The sequence below is a fragment of the Perca fluviatilis genome, chromosome 5 (assembly GCF_010015445.1).
Source record: "Perca fluviatilis chromosome 5, GENO_Pfluv_1.0, whole genome shotgun sequence".
In the NCBI taxonomy this organism is placed as follows: Eukaryota; Metazoa; Chordata; class Actinopteri; order Perciformes; family Percidae; genus Perca; species Perca fluviatilis.
In genome coordinates, this window is record NC_053116.1 from 43,833,428 (window position 1) to 43,853,408 (window position 19,981).

The 19,981-nt window shown below is 44.0% G+C and overlaps 1 protein-coding gene across 1 annotated transcript in view; it reads left to right on the forward strand.

Annotated features, from left to right (window-relative positions):
* The first annotated feature begins 7,419 nt into the window (after window positions 1-7,419).
* LOC120559089 (IQ motif and SEC7 domain-containing protein 2-like) overlaps window positions 7,420-19,981 on the forward strand; it is a 112,664-nt gene continuing 100,102 nt past the window's right edge. Inside the window, exons 1-2 of the mRNA XM_039800512.1 lie at window positions 7,420-7,960; window positions 10,693-12,992. Coding sequence (XP_039656446.1) covers window positions 12,181-12,992 — 812 coding nt within the window. The 5' untranslated portion in view covers window positions 7,420-7,960; window positions 10,693-12,180. The remainder of the gene's footprint in view (window positions 7,961-10,692; window positions 12,993-19,981) is intronic.

The following is a 19,981-nucleotide window of genomic DNA, read 5'->3' on the forward strand; positions in this document are numbered from 1 at the left end:
AAAAACTGTTCATACAGAGGTAATCAGAAAACGATACATAACTGAAAGCATCAGTGAAAAATTCATTCAGCTTTTCTCGTCCACAACTGCCCCCTCTGGAGCCTCAGCAACCGAACTTCTAGATAATTTCAACTGTAGAATATCAACTATTATTGACACCATTGCTCCCGTTAAGGTCAAAATCATCTCTAGCAAGAAAAAATCTCCATGGAGAAATGTCGCACCTGTAAGATTAGAAAAAAGAGAGTGTCGAAAAGCTGAACGCAGGTGGCGAAAAACAAACCTAAAGGTCCATTATGAAATCTATAAAGACAGACTTTGTATTTTTAATGTGGTACTGAGAAATGCAAGGCGGACGTTCTTCTCTGAAATTATTTCAAAAAACTCTAATAATTCACGTGCTCTATTTGCTACTGTCGATAGGTTATCAAACCCTCCAGTACCAGTAGCATCTGACTTTTTGTCCACCGAAGCTTGCAATAACTTTGCAATCTTCTTTACTAAAAAAATTCAGAAAATTAGACTTACAGTCAGTGCATCCATATCAGGTACAGGATATGTGCTGTCTCAATGCTTAAGCAAAACAAGTCCTCATATGACACAATTTCAAACGATTCACCAAGGTCAACTGGCGGAGTTTATACAAAATCTGAAAACCTCTTCCTGTTGCCTTGATATTTTACCAACTGGCTTTTTTAAAAATGTTTCGAATTGTTTGGTCTCAGATCTTTTACAAATTGTAAACATGTCTCTTCACACAGGCATCTTCCCACAGGCGTTAAAAACTGCAGTAATCAAGCCACTCTTAAAAAAGAATAACCTAGATACATCACTTATGGACAACTATAGGCCTATATCAAACCTCCCATTCTTAAGTAAAATTATTGAAAAAGCGTTTTTTCAACAAATAAACCTTTTATTGTCCCAAAAGAATATTTTGGATCCCTTACAGTCGGGTTTTCGGCCACATCATAGCACTGAGACAGCTCTTCTGAAAATCTTTAATGATATCCACCTAAGCACAGATAGTGGCAGAACGACAGTCTTAGTTTTACTAGATCTCAGCGCTGCATTTGACACCGTTGACCACGACATATTATTAAATAGACTGGAAAACTGGGTAGGCCTTTCTGGAACAGTACTACAGTGGTTTGAATCCTATTTAAAAAATAGAAATTACTATGTGTCAATAGGTAACTATGCATCTGAGCGTACAAGTTTGACATGTGGAGTTCCCCAAGGCTCCATCCTGGGTCCTCTACTGTTTAATATATACATGCTGCCCCTAGCTAAAATCATGGAAAACAACAACATAAACTATCACAGCTATGCGGACGATACACAGATTTATATAACCTTGTCACCCGGAGACTACAGTCCAATACAACACCTGGCCAGGTGCATTGAACAAATCAACGAATGGATGTGCCAGAATTTCCTAAAATTAAATGAAGATAAAACGGAGGTGATCATTTTTGGACCTAAAAATGAACGATTAAAAGTATCATCTTCAATCAACAATGTTAAAAACAACAGACAAAACAAGAAATCTTGGCATAATTATGGACTCTGACCTAAATTTTAACAGTCACATTAGGTCAGTAACAAAATCTGCCTATTATCATCTTAAAAATATAGCAAGGGTAAAAGGACTTATGTGCCAACAGGATTTAGAAAAACTTATCCATGCTTTCATTTTCAGTAGACTTGACTACTGCAACGGCGTTTTTACAGGTATTCATAAAAAGTCTATTAAACAGCTGCAGCTGATTCAGAACGCTGCTGCACGAGTCCTTACCAACACCAAAAAAATAGATCACATCACTCCAGTTCTGAAGTCCTTACACTGGCTTCCTGTGCATCAAAGAATAGATTTCAAAATACTCATGTTAGTTTATAAGTCACTAAACGGTTTAGGACCAATTTACCTTTCAAATCTGCTACTACACTATGAGCCGTTGAGATCCTTGAGATCATCAGGGACGGGCCTGCTCGCCATACCCAGAGTCGGAACAAAAAAGGGGGAAGCTGCGTTCAGCTTCTATGGTCCCTACATCTGGAACAAACTACCGCAAAACTGTAGGTCGGCTCCTAATCTCAGCTCTTTTAAATCAAGGCTGAAGACCTTTCTTTTTAACACTGCCTTTTCTTAATTTTTTTTATTCATTTATTTTATTATATAATTGTTTCTTCATCTGTTACCAATTTGTATGATATTTTTAACTGTTTTTATGTCTTGTGTAAAGCACTTTGAATCGCATTGCTGCTGAATTGTGCTATAGAAATAAAGTTGCCTTGCCTTGCCTTACAAGATATGGCCATGATAAATTTGGTGATCATTGATCGTTGTTGAGGTACCTTAAACCACGTTAAGCTTTTTCACGTTAAGCAGAATGTCCCGACAGGCAGCGTTGTGAAAAGATGCGTGCAGCCAGCGCAGCAGCAGAGCAGCTGTGGGGATAGAGATTGCTGTGGATTTTTTGGCATCTTTTTTTTGGCAGAATTATATGTATTAGTAATAAAGTAGTAAAGTATTTTATTCCAGACGCCAGCTTTTATTTTGAAAAGTAGAAGCTCGGGAACGGCACCAGGCGCATGAGACTGGTCGGCATTACATGGGACGCTCCAGGCTGCAGCCATACAGTCTTGGTCTAGTGCGCGGTCTTGCTCCAGATTCCGGGAGATTGGATGTCATTTGCGGGCGTCAAGGAGCCGCTATCAATATGCGGGAGACTCACGGAACTTCCGGAACAGTTGGGATTTCTGGATAAAGATATAAAGGCATAAAAACGAAAATTTCCTCCCGTCTGGCACGCCCCACCTGTCAGGTCTCTATTCCCCACCACACTTTGAGAACCGCTGGATTAGCATGAAAACAGATCCCAGAGAATGGGCGACACGGTACACATATGTTATTAACCCCTAGGTTCATTTTGCGCCGGAATTGTCCTTTAACGCCCACCCATCCCCCCCGACATCCTACATACACGGCCAGATGGGTTCTTATACAGCAGCAGTCAATGTCGTTCGTTCAGTAAGAAATATGCGTAAATCATACGAATTACAGCGCTTAACTTTTCGTAGCTTTTAGAACGTATGGTTCATGAGAACAGGCTGCACAGACACACAGTTTGACGTGACAGTCGCCCACACATTGATCTGTATTCACACGTACACTTAAATTAGTAGGTGTAATACAGCTGAGATGCGTCCGTGTGTCCTTAAACACCCTTATTATAATATACACATTACACACACCTACACGCACATTATGATCTACACATTACACACACCTACACACACACTTTACATACGTACAGCTTCCCATCCACACACACACACCCCGTCCTCCCTCTAATCGCTCCAATAATTACTCTCTGCTGAACTCTGCAGTTATATAAAACACATGCAGAGGAGGACGGAGAGCCACTGAAACTGATATCATAATACAAAAAATACTGGAGTAATCTGAGCTAATCTGTCGTTTCACACAGGAACAGAAAGCAGACAAACACCAACAGTAAAACTGAGTTTCTAGAAGGGCAATTAATCATATTTTAATGTCTGTTTCAAAGCTGCAAAGATTAATCGATTACTTGTCAACTAATGAATGAATCACAGACTAGTTTGCTTCCTCTTTGTGAAACTTTGAGGTTGGAAACGCTTCAACGTCTCTGATGTTTGTAATGATTGTGTATGAGAATGTATTGATTCCTGTGAAGAAATCTCTTTCTAATCAGTTTCTACTCAGAGAAAGAGAGAGGGAGTAGGAGGCAGTCAGAGAACAGAGAGAGAGAGAGAGAGGAGGAGGGTTATGGAAAGAAAAGATCCAAAGATAGAAGTCAGAACAGTGATGTTACAGTGAACGTGTCCTAATAACAGTTCGTATGATACCTTATGAATGTTCTGCACGATGTTGTGTGCGTTAAGTAAGTATGTTTGTTACACAACTTACATACGTTAGTGAAAGGAATACTTTGCTGATTTTAATCCAGCTCTGTGTCATCTTTGTGTGGGCAGTGGTCAGATTAACTCATTCTCACGAAAAGGTTTGTATTATAACGTACGAAAACTTATGCATAACAATTTGTATGATATCCTAGGAAATTAGGCGATGGCCAGCTATTCACATGACAGTAAAGTATAATGTCTTTACAGTTTATCTGATGAAATGGTGACTGTGAGACGGTACGTGAAGTGTCGGTCCTTTCAGAGGCTGTTACAGTTGAGTTTAGCTGAGAAAAAGTCAGTGTCATGCAGCAACAACAGTTAAGACCAAAACAACTAGTTAAGATAACAAAGATGGTGGTTTGGATTACAAGACTTCCAGGACATGATCACCTGTTTCCTGGGTGAAAGTCTTGTGTTTTCTCCTTAACGTCTTCAGGACATGAACACCTGTTTCCTGGCGCCCATATGTAGAGGTGTACCACAGTGGGCCCAGGTTCGACTCCAACGTTCGGCCCTTTGCTGCATGTCATTCCCCCTCCCTCTCCCCTTTCATGTATTCTGCTGTCCTATCTGAATAAAGCCTGAAAATGCCCAAAAAATAATAATAAAAAAAAAAGTTGCTCTTGAGAAATTTGATTTGGCGAAATTTACATCCATGTGCGATGACATGAAACTCATCACGTTCCTCTCCGGCCACTTGAATGTGAGGTAGAACACTTCCCCGCTTCAGTGATAATCTGATGATTACTCTCGCTGGCCTTACCTTCTTATCGGCTCCAAAATCGTCGTCCATGGATTCTGGTTTCCCGGTATGATGTCATCTTTCTGCGCCGAGCTTGTGGCTGACGTCAGAGAAGAAAACTAGAGCAGCCAGTCTTTCTTTTTCTCCCTCTCCTCTTCTTCATATTCTGTTCTTTATGAATTCAGTTATAGGTCACCTGGATTCATAAAAAAGGGGAAGAAGTGAAGCAAGGGACTAAAGACAAGGAGCACAAATAATAACACCAGAAAGGAAATAAGACTAAGATTAGGAACAAAGAGGACATTTAGGAAAATGAGGAAGAGATGGAGGGAAAGGGTTAGCAGAGGGAGGGAGAGGGAGTGAGAGAGAGACAGAGAGAGAGAGAGAGAGAGAGAGAGAGAGAGGCAGAGAGAGAGAGGAGGAGGCAGAGAGAGAGGCAGAGAGAGAGAAGCAGAGAGAGAGAGAGAGAGGAAGAGAGAGAGAGAGAGAGAGAGGAGGAGGCGTGCTGCAGGTGCAGCAACAGCAGTGCATGCAGGATGCTGATGAGCCTTCAGAGAGGAGAGAGAAGCAGCGAGCTCTCACTCTGCTGCGGTTTTCTGACTCCTCACATCTTTGTTTTTTTTGTTTCCCCATGTTTTTGTGTTTAAGTGACTAAGCGAGAACGCTCTGACAAAAACAAGGGTCTGACAACATTATGGAAAGGATTTTTAGTTAAAGAGTAAGATCCTTTTAGTTTAACATCAAACAGCCCTGAAATCTCCATCACTATGCGTGTGTGTGTGTGTGTGTGTGTGTGTGTGTGTGTGTGTGTGTGTGTGTGTGTGTGTGTGTGTGTGTGTGTGTGTGTGTGTGTGCATGTTTGTCTCTGAATAAATGTCTGCAGACAGCAGAAAAGATGTGTAATATATAATTATTGAAGGGCTTCTGGTTTGGAGGGATTCCGGGGGTTTTCATATCTGAAAGCTCTGCCGTTCAATCATCGCTGACAGTTGGTGAGTTAGTTGTTTTTTCCAGCAGACACTGTTTGAAAGCTTCACCTGTGATCCCGTGCTGTGGGATTATTAGAAACCATTGATGGTTATTGATCTTTTCGATCTGATCATACAGCTGGTTTAAAAATATGTTTCATTCCTGAAGTCTCTGAGGGAATTACTGTAATTGTTGGAATCGTTGGGGCTTTGTAAATTATAGAGTGTGGTCTAGACCTACTCTATCTGTAAAGTGTCTTGAGATAACTCGTGTTATGATTTGATACTATAAATAATTGAATTGAATTGAAGTTTCTGTATACCGATAGACTTCCAAATGCGATGAGGAAAAAAAAGAGGTGTTCTATGGCTTTACGTTATAGGCCGACCAGGGCTATGCCATTTGGGGAGGGGCCACTCACTGATCCCCCCTATATTTCTGAAAATCCTAGACATGCTTGTGACCTGCACTTCGTTACTACTTTCTGATTAGCCTGTGTTTGTATTGAAATAAGAGGCTGCTGCGGCCCGCCGTACGGGTTGAGTAGAGGCTGCACAGTTTGACCAGCGGGCGCACACCAAGCTGGCGGATGGTGTTACTAAGAACTTGCAATGTATAACTATTATCAGACCGACCCTCGCAGCCTCCAAACACTACCGGCCCACCGGGATAAGTCCAGACTCTCCCGATTGCCACTCCGCTACTGCCTGTTCCTCTGGGGGTACTGAGGGATACCTGTTCCTCTGGGGGTACTAATGGTTACCTGTTCCTCTGGGGGTACTGATGGTTACCTGTTCCTCTGGGGGTACTGATGGTTACCTGTTCCTTTGGGGGTACTAGTGCTACCTTGAAACATTGTGGAGTAGCTCAACTGATTTGATGAACAGGTAGATAAATGTATATAAATGGTAGACATACAGTAGCTAAAAAGCGAGTATGCGTCTTGATAACACGCCAATAACGGCATACGAATTGGCGTGTCATACATACGCCACTTCATGAAATCAGTCTGTGCATAAAGGCCCTGACACACCAAGCCACATTGCCTTTGTCTTGGCTAAAAATTAGCACTTGAAGACATCGGCCAAACTAAGGCAACTGCCGCTCAACGTCAGCTCTAGTTCTAGCTCTACCTCTGTGATATATTTTCCTGTGGTGATTTTTCTTTTCCTCTCTGCCACCAACACACACGCACTTTTCCTTCCTTCTCTCCGGAATTTGAATCACGATCACAAAACAGAATAATCGAGAAAAACGATTTACCTGCAGAACGTGACGTTCTGCAGGTAAACTCTTATTTTGTCTTGTGTTCTGAATGAAAAGTATGAAGGTAGATGTCATAGTGGAAGGTGGTGTCACTACTGATTTGTTTCACTGTTTCACAGTTTTATAATTTCAATAAATGTAACATCTTTCCAAAAGTCAACGAGGAATCCTGTTAAATAATCCTGATTTCACTAGACCAAAGTAATCATGATTATGATTTATTTTTTCATAATCAAGCAGCCCTAATGTGTTTGTGTGTGTGTGTGTGTGTGTCTGTTTGTGTGTGTCTGTGTGTCTATTTGTGTGCGTTCATGCATGAACGGCATCTCCTTTTGTTGATCAATGACAATATTCTCATACTACCCTAGTTGCAGTTCTTGTTCTGCCTCGGTGATATATATTCCTGTGGTTTCTGCGTGTGTCTCTGTGTGACGCGGCACGTTCATCCTCTCTTCCACCGACACACACACACACACACACACACAGTTTTCCTCCCTCCTCTCTCTTCTCTCCTCCTTCCTTCTCCACTCTTCTGTTTCCTCCTCCTCCATCCGTCCATCATCTCTCCAGCTGCCCGTCTGCACTCGACACCTCCCTCCCTCCCTCCTCTTTCTTTCCATCCATCTATCTCTCTCTCCGGCAGACCAGCGGAGGAGAGAAGCTGAAACCGTAGCAGTGATAATAACCCGATCATCGTGCGTTCACACGCAGCATCCTCAGCACTGCAGCGACAGGCAGCGGATGGCTCGGCAATCAGGCGCAGAGGAATGATAATTAGGAAGAGATTGACTCGGCAACAAGAGGAAAAGGAGGAAGGAGGAGGAGGAGGGCCTGCAGCAGAGAGACAAGCAGAGGAATACACAGAGGAAGAGAGAGCAGAAGAAGAAGGGATGGATTGATCACCATTGGGAAAGAAAAACGGAGCAAGAGTGTGTTTTATTTCAGAGAGATAATGGTGATGATGATGACAGCGGCAGAGAGAGGGACAGATCAATAATCCTCTTCGTCCCTCCATCACCTCTGCAGAAACCTGTGAGACTCTGGTGCAGTGTGTGTGTGTGTGTGTGTGTGTGTGTGTGTGTGTGTGTGTGTGTGTGTGTGTGTGTGTGTGTGTGTGTGTGTGTGTGTGTGTGTAAGCATTAATTCTTAAGGCCATTCAGTGTGGGAAGCATGGGTTCGTATGTGTTTATGTGTGTGTGTGTGTGTGTGTGTGTGTGTGTGTGTGTGTGTGTGTGTGTGTGTTTGTATGTGATGTGTGTGCCTCTGTGTTTGTATGTGATGTGCGTGTGTGCCTGTGTGTGCTTTGTAAGTTGCATGTGTGTCAGATATGTGTGGGCTGTAGACGTGTAACAGTACACAACATTCGGTCTGTGCCTCGGTTTTGGAGCGGTTTGCAACGCATTCTCATGAACGGCTTTGTATAATATCGTGTGAAAACATACGCACAATGATATAATATCCTCAAAACTACGAGAGCAAGTTGTGAAGCGTGTGTGTGTGTGTGTGTGTGTGTGTGTGTGTGTCAAATAGATTAGATTAGATGGAGTTACAGGTAATTGATCCCAAATTGGGAAATTTCAGTGCTACAGCAGCAAATATAAGTCACACAGAAAACATACAGAATATACAGTACAACAATTGACAAATAGTATAGAATACAAGAACAACTATTCAAAAAATACAGAGGAATACACAGGAATATTTATGAAATGTTTAAAGAATATGTGTGGGCTGTAGGGGTGTAACGGTACACAACATGTTTTCTTCTTAACTTCTTCAGGACATGAACACCTGTTTCCTGGGTGAAAGTCTTGTTTTCTCCTTAACTTCTTCCGGGACGTGATGCAGTCATAAATTAAATGTTTGACACGGTTCCCAACCTCAGCTGCACAATGTCTGCAGACAGTTCATACACAACAACGTGTGTTGCCCAAACTTGCAAGGTAAAAGTCACGCTCCAGAATTTCTGTTCAGCTTGTGCTAGTAGTGGACATGAACACTCCAGTCCAGAATCGCCCTGCCACAGTTTTTGTGGCAGGGCGTACCGAAACAATGTTGCATACCGATCTGAACGACCTGTGCCGAAACTGTTCGGGTTAGGGGTTAGGGGTTAGGGGTTAGGGTTAGGAATTAAAAAGTTATCTCGATGATTCCCCCACCTCGTCCCAACGACTGGGCAGTTGATATAGGCAATCAAAGGCAAGACCAGGGGCCGGCGCACGTCACACGAAGTTCTCCGTTCCTCACACTTACTTATTTTTAGGGATTAGGGATTAGGGCTTAGCGTTGATGGCACTAGAGGAAAGATCAGGGTTCATCTTCTGGGGAGAAGGAACATATGATGCCACAAGCCGCGACACAGCGCCGTAGAAGCGGCTCTCTGCTAAAAGGATGGATGGACGGATGGACGGATGGACGGATGGATGGATGGATGGATGGGTAGAGAGAGACTTTATTTTCATGTAAAACAAATAAGATGCACTAAAGTACTCACTCATACACTCACCATACAAAATTCCATTTCATAAAAGTCAATTTCTGATAGTAAAGTGTGTTGCATGTGATAAATAAATAATAAATTGTTGCACATTAATGGAGGCATGTATTTGGGTGTGGAGTTCAGTGAGGTGATGACTTAGGGATAACTGTTGAACTGTTGAAGAATCTTGTGCTGAGTGTTTTGATGGGCCTGTATCGTTTACCAGGGGGCTTTAGTTTCAACAGATGATGGGAGGGGTGGAATGAGTCCTTTTGGATGTTGTGTGTTTTCTGTAGGCAGAGGGATATGAAGATGCAAAGAAATATGCGTTAGTTCTGCAGGGCTTTACCAGGCCGGGCAGGAAGTGGAATGGCTCAAACATTTCAAAATAAAGTCCCTGTGCAGACTCCCATTGGTATATCTCATCACCAGACTATTTTAACAACTAAAACACAGCCACTAATCTTTGATCTGTGTTGATCAGAACTGGACCTAATGGAAGAAACCATTTAACTGTAGATTTCTTACTTTTATGGTAGAAGCACAAATATCCAGTCAAAATGACCCAAACAACAAAATCTGAGAGTCGGGTAGGCAGAGAGAGAGAGAGAGAGAGAGAGAGAGAGAGAGAGAGAGAGAGACGGATGATGGTCAGTTAGTGAGTCATGAATAATTGAATGTGCTTAATGGGAGGATATTTAAAAACTGAAACTGTTTGCCATAGAAACCAGAGAGCCACTTCCTGTGTGATAAGTGTGTGTCTTTGGTGACTCCAAGTGGCAATAATTCATAATTTCTAAAGGAAATAACTTTGTGAAAGCACCACGAGTTGATGTTTCTCCTTTTTTATACCCGTCTCTCTTGGATCATGGAGAAGGATCTGCAACTAATTGTTTTATAATCGTTAGTTGCTGCCAAGGGCGTAGCGGGCACGCTGTACACAAGGGAACATGCCCTCTGTCCCCCACACTTACAACGTGTCTGAGTTGATTTGAATGCACTTTATTTTTTTTACTTTACTAAAGAATCCAAATAGTTAGCTGAAGGTATAGACTAAACGGTCCACATTGTTGGCTAAAAGGATCAAGTAAACAGTCCAAATAGTTAGCTAAAAGTACTGAGTAAATATTATTTGATTACGGCTACGCCCCTGCTTGCGGCCCTAAAATAGAAAGGGCAACGAGGGAAATGAGAGAATGAAAAAAACAGAAACAACTTTGTAAAAGTAACATGAGTTGATGTTTTTCTTTTCTTCTCTTCCATGTGATGGATGTACAACATGAAGAAGAATATGGATCTCCGTCCAGCAGGATCAAACTGAAGCTGACTCCCAGATGCCTCACTGCATCAGGGAAGACAACAAACATCTGACATGACGTTGTCCCTAAGTGCATCACTTCCTGTGACAGAGCACCGGCAGGACGCTGGACCGAGTCCTGCAGCTGAACCTACGCTCTCTGCTTCCACAACAATCGCCAGGAGATGATCTTCCACGGACTTTACTTTTTCTTTCTGTGGATCTTTGGGTTTATTTCTCAAAGTCTGGTTGTTGACGGAAAGTGTCTGAGCTGACTTCTCATCTTGTTTCCTGCTCAGAAAACTCTTCATTTGGAGAAATACCACAGCGGTTTATAATCTGACCCGGGATTTTATTTTGACGCACATCAGGGTAACTGCTGGTTTGTACGCTCTCTGGAGTTCGTACACAGTCTACAGATTGCTTTCCACTTGGAAAAACTCTTCACGCCAATCTTTCAGTCGCTCGACAATGATAACGTATGATTTTTTTGACGCAGAGCGACAAATAAAGTCTCTGTCAGCTGTGGTTTCCACATCTGCTTCCTGGAAACAAATGTGATTTCCTGGATGAAGTGCAAAGAGCGGATACACCTGACTCACTGACAAACACAAAGACAAACTGTTTCCGTAGGCGTGCTCTCTGTGTTTGTTGTGTTTTAACACCGTGATGGGTGTGACCCCCGACAGAAACTCCTGACTGACTGAACTGGGGGATGCTCCACGACTTGATGAAGCTCTCTGATTGGAGCAAGCAAGGACGAGCGACATCTTGATCTTTACATCAGAACTAGAAGAAGAAGAAGTCCTCTCCCCCCCACTTACCTCTGGTGGGGGGGAGGGTGAAGTGTAGTTTAGTTTTGAGGGTGCAGGGCTCCGGGCCAGGGGCGTAGTTGTTTAAACATTTAGGTTTTAGATTAGACGGTAGAGTTCGTAGAAGAGTCCAGTTTCTTCTCTGTTGTGTTGGGATTAAGTTAAGAAATAAGTAGTCATAGTTTTGGTCCAGATTCTTCTATGTGTTGAGATTTAGAATATTAATGATTATAACTTTATTTATGAAGCAGCTTTAAAAGCAGAGTTTACAAGGTTTTTTGACGGACAAAGCAACATAAAAGCACGATATCCAGAGGTCGATAAAACAACAGAGATATAAACATTAGCAAGACAGACTTTGGGCATAGAAAACCAAGAAAGTAGTGGTAGTTTAGGTCCATTTTCTTCTCTGTTGTTTTTAGATTTATACCCTGTTAAATCCAACCCTTACTGAGTTAGCATTTAGCTCTGCATCAGATGAAGTTGTGACTCATTTCATGCAGAAGTTTAGCGTTTAGCTTCAGTGTACAACCTGGATCTAACAGCCGACAGCGTTTAGGCTCCTTCGTTGAGACATTAGCATAGGAAACCTTAGTCACGGCTGTCATTTAGCCTGACGTTTTCTCGCTGTTAGCCTGCGTGCTAACTCTGAGAAGAGCTAGTCATGGATGCTAACCCAGGCCCGGGCCAGGCGAGCCCAGAGAGCCCTAACCGGGCGGTGGAGTACCTCCTGGAGCTGAACAACATCATCGAGAGCCAGCAGAAGCTTCTGGAGACGCAGCGGCACCGCATCGAGGAACTGGAGGTGCAGTTGGACCGGCTCAGCCGGGAGAACAAAGACCTGCGATTGGACCGCCAGCCCGTTGCTCCACTGCCGCCTGCTCCTCCTCCCCCCGAGCCACCGCTCCCTCCGCCTCCGCCTCCGCAGGCTCACACAGCATCCGTTTCTACCAGGAACCATACGCACATCCACCACAACAGCCAACCGTCCTCCGTCCCGCTGCACCACAGCCACCACGCCACCCCGCAGCCTCCTTCCTCTATCCCGCTGCACCACGCCACCCCGCAGCCTCCGTCCCCCGCCCAGCTACACCACAGCCACCATGCCACCCCACAGCCCCTGTCCCCTGCCCCTCTGCACCACAGCCACCAATACCACCACCACTCCTCCCTGCATCACTCCTCTAACAGCTCCGCAGCCATCCCCGCTCCTCCTCCGGCCTCCGTCTCTGTCTCCGTCCCAACACAGATCCTGACTCCGGCTTCCTCCCCGGCGCCGGCTCCACCCCCTCCTCCTCCAATCCCGCCCAGAGATCAGCCGCGCGCCCACAGCCGGCTAACGCGAGCGCCGTCCACCTCCACCAGCACCGGCACCAACACCAACTTTGTGGAGAAAGAGAAGGAGCGGCTGGAGCGCCTACACCGAGCCAACGCCTCCAACAACCACCACGCACACACGCTGCACCACCAGAAACCGTGAGTCACAGTTTAAGCTTTTTACTTAACAAAAACAAAGCCAAAGATAACAGGAGAGGAAGTTAAAACTGGCCTCTGCAGGGGTTTACTTTCTAAACGCTGACTGGAAACCTTTGCTGAAAACTAAAATTTCCAGCAAAGGAAGTTTGAGTTTCTACGTCAGAATATTCTGTGAAAAAGTGAAATTGGCTTTTAAATCTTGGGATAAAGTTTAAAACTGACAGGATGCCATATTTAATGGATGCTTTCTCACAGCAGTGACATTACTTGGTTGGTACATTCCTATGCTTCTTAAGAGATTAAGCAAACTCAAACTTGCCTGTCCTGTCAAAACTCGTGTAAATGACTTTGACTTTGATCATAGCTAACTTTGCAGCTTTCCTCACGCAGGTTTTGTGAAACACTGGAAATAACGTGTCCACCTCCTGAAACATCTTTTTGCTTGATTCTTCGCTTCATTGTTTTGCTGAACGTGATCTATTGTAAACTCAGAGGTGACTTGTTCGTTTTCACTGAAGCGTTTCTGCTTTCTTTCTGCACTGAGAACATGTGATTGGTGATTGTAAAGGGATAATAATATTCATCCTTTCATCAGCTAACGCAGCTACGGAGCGGAGAGTCGTAGAGGGAGTTTAATTTCTGCAGAGAGAACTTTGCAGCTTCTTTCTCGCAGGGTTTGTGCAACACTATAGACATGTGACCACAACCTGAAACATCTTTTTGCTTGAAGGCAAAGTTGTTTGGCTGAAAGTGATTTATTGTAAGGCAGGGTCCGAAAATAACTCTCGCCACGCTCTTAATGCGGTTTAATTTGTCAGTTTTCTGTCAGTTTTTAGCCGGTGGATTTTTTGTATCTACCTGTGAACTTGGCAGGTAGATAACAAAATCAATTTCGATCAGTTTTTTTGACTCAGAGGTGACTTGTTAACACTGAAGCATTTTCTTTCTTTCTGCGATGAGATCCTGTGATTGGTGGATGTATAGGGCTGATAAATATTCATCCTTTCATCAGCTAACGGAGCTACAGAGTGATAAATATTCACCCTTTCATCAGCTAATGGAGCTACGGAGTGATAAATATTCATCCTTTCATCAGCTAACGGAGCTACAGAGTGATAAATATTCATCCTTTCATCAGCTAACGGAGCTACGGAGCGGAGACTCCAGAGACAGATGGACTAAACGACGACAGTGTCTGATAATTGCTGCAGCTCAGACTGAACACACTTATGTAACAGACATTTCTGCTAGGAGCGATGTGATTGGTTGTTCTCGCTGAGAGAAAAACATGCTGTTCTTCATGTGAACGTGGAGTTGTTTCGCTGTGCTAATCACCATGGTAACCTCAGCAGCTTTGTCTTTGGCTCTTTATTTTCTGTAATGCTGTCGCTCTGAATGCATTTTCAGTCAGACCTCTGCTCGCTGCCCGGAGTTGGGTTTGTTGCCTGGCAACGCTATCTCAGGAGCCTCTGATCAGGAAGTGTTGGGGACGCCGGAGACACAGACGGGGCTGCAGTTGTCCCGTGCGTGTCCCAAGCGTTCCTTGTATGTGAAAACACTGAACCGAGGCACTCGCTGTCTGTCTGTGGGAGGCGCCTGTCACGCCGATTGTTGTTGCTATGCAACTGTGTGAAACCTGTTTGAAGGACAACACTCTGGCAAACAGCAGAAATGGTTTTAACCTCGCTGGGTGCTCGCTGCTCGCTGCACTGCTCGCTGCTCGCCGCTCACTGCTGAAAGCTTTAGAGCTTTATGCTGTAGGGAACAGACCAGAGACGCAGCGGTGACTCATGGACACACATTTCATATTACTATCGCTTTAAACTGTCATACACACAGCTACAAAGTACTATAGATTACACACACGCACGCACACACATACACAGACACACACACACACACACAGACTGCAGCAGACTCACAGGTTTCTGCAGAGGTGATGGAGGGATGCTACAACAAGGGCTGCACAATATATCACAATATATCACAGACACACACACACACACAGACACACACATTACAGACACACACACACACAGACACACATGCACACACACACACACACACACAGACACACATGCACACACAGACACACAAACACACACACATAGACACACATGCACACACACTCACGCACACACACAGACACACATGCACACACACAGACACACACACACACACACACACACGCACACATACAGACACACACACAGAGACACACATGTGCACACACACACACACACACACACGCACACATACAGACACACACACACACAAACACACACACACACACAGACTGCAGCAGAGTCTCACAATATATTGTTTATTATCATCATCACGATATCAACTGGCACATTAAACATATTGTGAAAGTTAGTTGAACGAAAACTGTACTTTAAAATGTAACTGTCGTTTTTCTGTGCTGCGTTTTATATTTAATTCAATGTTTAATTTTACAAAAAAATCAACCGGCAGCAAAAGTTAAGAAGTAGCCTCATGGAAGGAAAACGAGCCCTCCAGGCGTGAGTCCCGGGGCGTTCAGGTACCGCCGATACGGTGGGTAAAAGCTGACCTGAAGCTGCAGATGATGTAACAGAGAGAGAACAGTGATGCAGTCTGACAGCAGCAAAGTTTCATCATGAAACATCACACGCTGCTGCCTCTTCAAGTGACTGAGGGATCAAATAAATCCCAGAGTGCACTGGGGCAGCGTGTTGCAGAGCTGCTCGCGGGTTTCTGAGTGTTTGGTATCGGGCATGATGCAGCAAAATGCAAAACACCCCTCACACTGATTCATTCAGCTGCTCAGGCTGAAGCAGGGGGAAACCACAAGATGTTTAAGGATACAAACAGAAAGTTTATCGTGTGTGTGTGTGTGTGTGTGTGTGTGTGTGTGTGTGTGTGTGTGTGCGCGTGTGTGCATGTCTGTCTCTTTGTTTCTGTTTCTGTAAACAGCTGACTTCTCATCCTCTGTGTGCTGATGACGATAACATGAGTGTAAACGAGCTCACTCAGCACCAGGTGTGTGTGTGTGTGTGTGTGTGTGTGTGTGTGTGTGTGTGTGTGCGTGCGTGTGCGTGCGTGTGTGTGTGTGCGTGGAAGCTAAAGTCTTAAGTCAGCAGTTTATCACAGGTGGACTGAAAGCTGCTGCCTGATATTTCTGAGCTAAACATGTTTCCACCAATCACAGCGCTCAGATCAGGCCGACCTAAGACTGTAATGCGCTCAGTCAGACATGGTGCTGTGTATGAATATATGAAGATGCAGATGCAGCTTCTAGTTTTCATATTTCCTGATGCTGACATGTAACTACAGGCCGAACCCTGTGATGTCCTGCTTGATGTGTAGACCTGAAGGAAAATAATCCCAGCAGAGCAGCAACATCATCTATAAATCGGGATATTATTTTTATAAATATATATCCAGTTTAAATGCAACAAATACTCAAACTCTCTGATTAACATTTGTCCCCTCCGGCTCTCCGTCCTCTCCCTGTGTTTCTCTCTCCTTCTGTTATTTTTGGAAACATGAAATGAGACTCAGCGACGCCGGGTGGTGGCCGTGGACCCCCCCCTCCTCCTCCTCGTCTTCCTAAAGTGCTGCGTTGTCATGGCAACGGCTCGGAGGGCTGAGGAGGAAGTGGCACACTCGGCTCCTCACACACCGACACATTTACATTTTAAGCAGATTGGCATCACCGAGAGAGCAGTGAGGGAAAGGCATGCTAACATGATGAAAAGCTAACATGCTAACAAGCTAACATGATAATGAGCTAACATGTTAACATGATAACAAGTTAACATGATAAAAGGCTAACATGATAACATGCTAACATGATAATAAGATAACATGCTAACATGATAAAAAGCTAACATGATAACAAGCTAACATGCTAATTTCAATTCAATTCAACTTTATAGTATCAAATCATAACAAGAGTTATCTGGAGACACTTTACAGATAGAGTAGGTCTAGACCACACTATAATTTACAAAGACCCAACAATTCCAGTAATTCCCCCAAGAGCAAGCATTCAGTGTGACAGTGGCAAGAAAAACTGGAGGAGGTGAAAATGTCCCCTTTCATTACATTACATGTCATTTAGCTGACGTTTTTATCCAAAGCGACTTCTAATTAAGTGGTTTTTAAGGTGCAAACTCCAGACAACAAGTAGTAAGTACAAGTACATTAGCTTCAAATAAGCCAAACTACAAAGAGACACATGAAAAAGCAGCTGTAAGTTCTACATTTATCCGAGATGGAGTCGGAGGAGATCTGTTTTTAGCCTACCGCGGAAGATGCTTAGGCTTTCAGCCATCCTGATGTCAATAGGTAGCTCATTCCACCATTTGGGAGCCAGGACAGCAAACAGTCGGGATTTGGTTGAGTGATTAGTTGTCCCTTGCTGTGAGGGGGCAGCAAGCAGGTTGGCTGATGCAGAGCGGAGTGGGCAGGTTGGGGTATAGGGTTTGACTGTGTCATGGATGTATGCTGGGGCTGATCCGTTCGTGATCCTGTATGAGAGTACTAGTGTACTGTATGAGATTACTAGTGTACTGTATGAGAGTACTAGTGTGCTGTATGTAAGTACTAGTGTCTAGATGCGGGCAGCCGTTGGTAACCAGTGAAGAGAGCGGAGGAGTGGTGTAGTGTGAGAGAACTAGGGGAGGTTGATGACAAGTCAAGCTGCTGCGTTCTGAATGAGCTGCAGGGGTCAGATGGCACATGCAAGCAGGCCAATCAGGAGGGAGTTGCAGTAGTCTAGACGTGAGATGACTAGAGCCTGAACCAGAACCTGAGACGTATCCTTCTGATGTCATGCAGCATGTAGTCAATATCCTTGATGTTCCATTTCTGGGATTGCTCCGTTGATGACAGAAATTCCACCAGATATTACTCATTTAGGCCCAATATCTGTTGCCATGGGCTTCTCTGTGTTGGCGTTCTAACCTCCGGTGGATTTGTGAGGACTATGGTTAACTGCTCCTCAGATTTCTGCAGGGTAAATCCAGACAGCTAGCTAGACTATCTGTCTGTCTGTCTGTCTGTCTAACAGCTAGCTAGACTATCTGTCTGTCTGGCTGTCTGTCTAACAGCTAGCTAGACTATCTGTCCAATCAGAGTTTTCTGTTGCACGACTAAAACTACTTTTGAACGTACACATGTTCCACCAAAACAAGTTTCTTCCTGAGACTATTTAGCAGAGGCACCGTGGCTCCGTCCAGAGCTTAGCCCCGCCCAAGATGATTGTGATTACTAGCCAGACCTTCCTTTGTAACGCTATGGAGGAAGGTCTGGCAAAGCGAGACTAGTCTGCAGCATGTATCTACACGATGGGGTAGTTGCATCAGTGTTGGCAGTAAGGGAGAGTTGATGGTTGATTGTCACAGCCAGGTTCTCAGCAGTCTGGACTACCACAGAGCTGTCTATTGTTATAGCACACGTGTTTCGGGATGTTTTATTAGGAATCATGGACATCTTAACAACAAACATTTGCTTGCCACAGCATTTAAACTCTTTGACTTCATTACCTTCCCTGCTGCTATCTTCACCTCCTTAAATCTGATATGAATATAAGATACAGCTTAGAAAATAAAAACTATTGTTACCTAATTTTAGCAAGATGACGTCAACTGGCTGTTAGCATTATAGCTTACACCACTTCTCTTCATACTGTACTCACAAGTCACGCCTGCTGTTACTGCTGTGTACTTTAAAGACACAGACAATGTTGTACAGAGTATTCTTACAGTCTGGTATTAGTACTTTTACTAAAGTAAAGGATCTGAATAATTCTTCCACTAGCTGCCGGCCCCTCCCCCTCTCACACTGAGTGAGTAGTGAGCAGGACCAGAGACAGATAAAGAGCAGCAGAGCTTTGGCAGCTAAAATGTGACATACACCTCAGGCCCACAAACTTTAACGATCAAACGACACGAAACGTCTCTCTCTCTCTCTCTCTCTCTCTCTCTCTCTCTCTCTCTCTCTCTCTCTCTCTCTCTCTGCGAGAGAGAACGGTCTGGTTGTGGTGTTTGATGAACACAGATATGTGTTGATTAGCTCTCATAACGGGCAAGGTGGGTAGCACACTGCCATGAGTCCATGAGGCTAATGTCTGATTACTCCACATTGTCATTGTGATATTTTGTGATTACATTATGATTCTGTCAGGTAAATATAGTAGTACAATGTCTTCCTCTGATGTAGAAGTAGCCTACACTGTAAGTCAGTAGTATAGGCTATACAGTGGAGTTGCAGTGGTTTGGGGTCCTTCTGTAAGTCATTTTGGGGTACAATTTGGTTTTGAAGAATTCTACAAGCAGCAATACCACAGGCCAAGCAATCAGCCCAATCCAAACAGGTATATTTTCAACGGGCACTGCACTAGTATAAGGAAAATATGAGATAACATTGCTGAATATGTCCCAGAAGAAGTTAAAGAGAAAACACAAGACTTACACCCAGGAAACAGGTGTTCATGTCCTGAAGAAGTTAAGGAGAAAACACAAGACCTTCACCCAGGAAACAGGTGTTCATGTCCTGGAGAAGTTAAGGAGAAAACACAAGACCTTCACCCAGGAAACAGGTGTTCATGTCCTGAAGAAGTTAAGGAGAAAACACAAGACCTTCACCCAGGAAACAGGTGTTCATGTCCTGAAGAAGTTAAGGAGAAAACACAAGACCTTCACCCAGGAAACAGGTGTTCATGTCCTGAAGAAGTTAAGGAGAAAACACAAGACCTTCACCCAGGAAACAGGTGTTCATGTCCTGAAGAAGTTAAGGAGAAAACACAAGACTTTCACCCAGGAAACAGGTGTTCATGTCCCGAAGAAGTTAAGGAGAAAACACAAGACTATCACCCAGGAAACAGGAGTTCATGTCCTGGAAGAAGTTAAGGAGAAAACACAAGACTTTCACCCAGGAAACAGGTGTTCATGTCCCGAAGAAGTTAAGGAGAACACACAAGACTTTCACCCAGGAAACAGGTG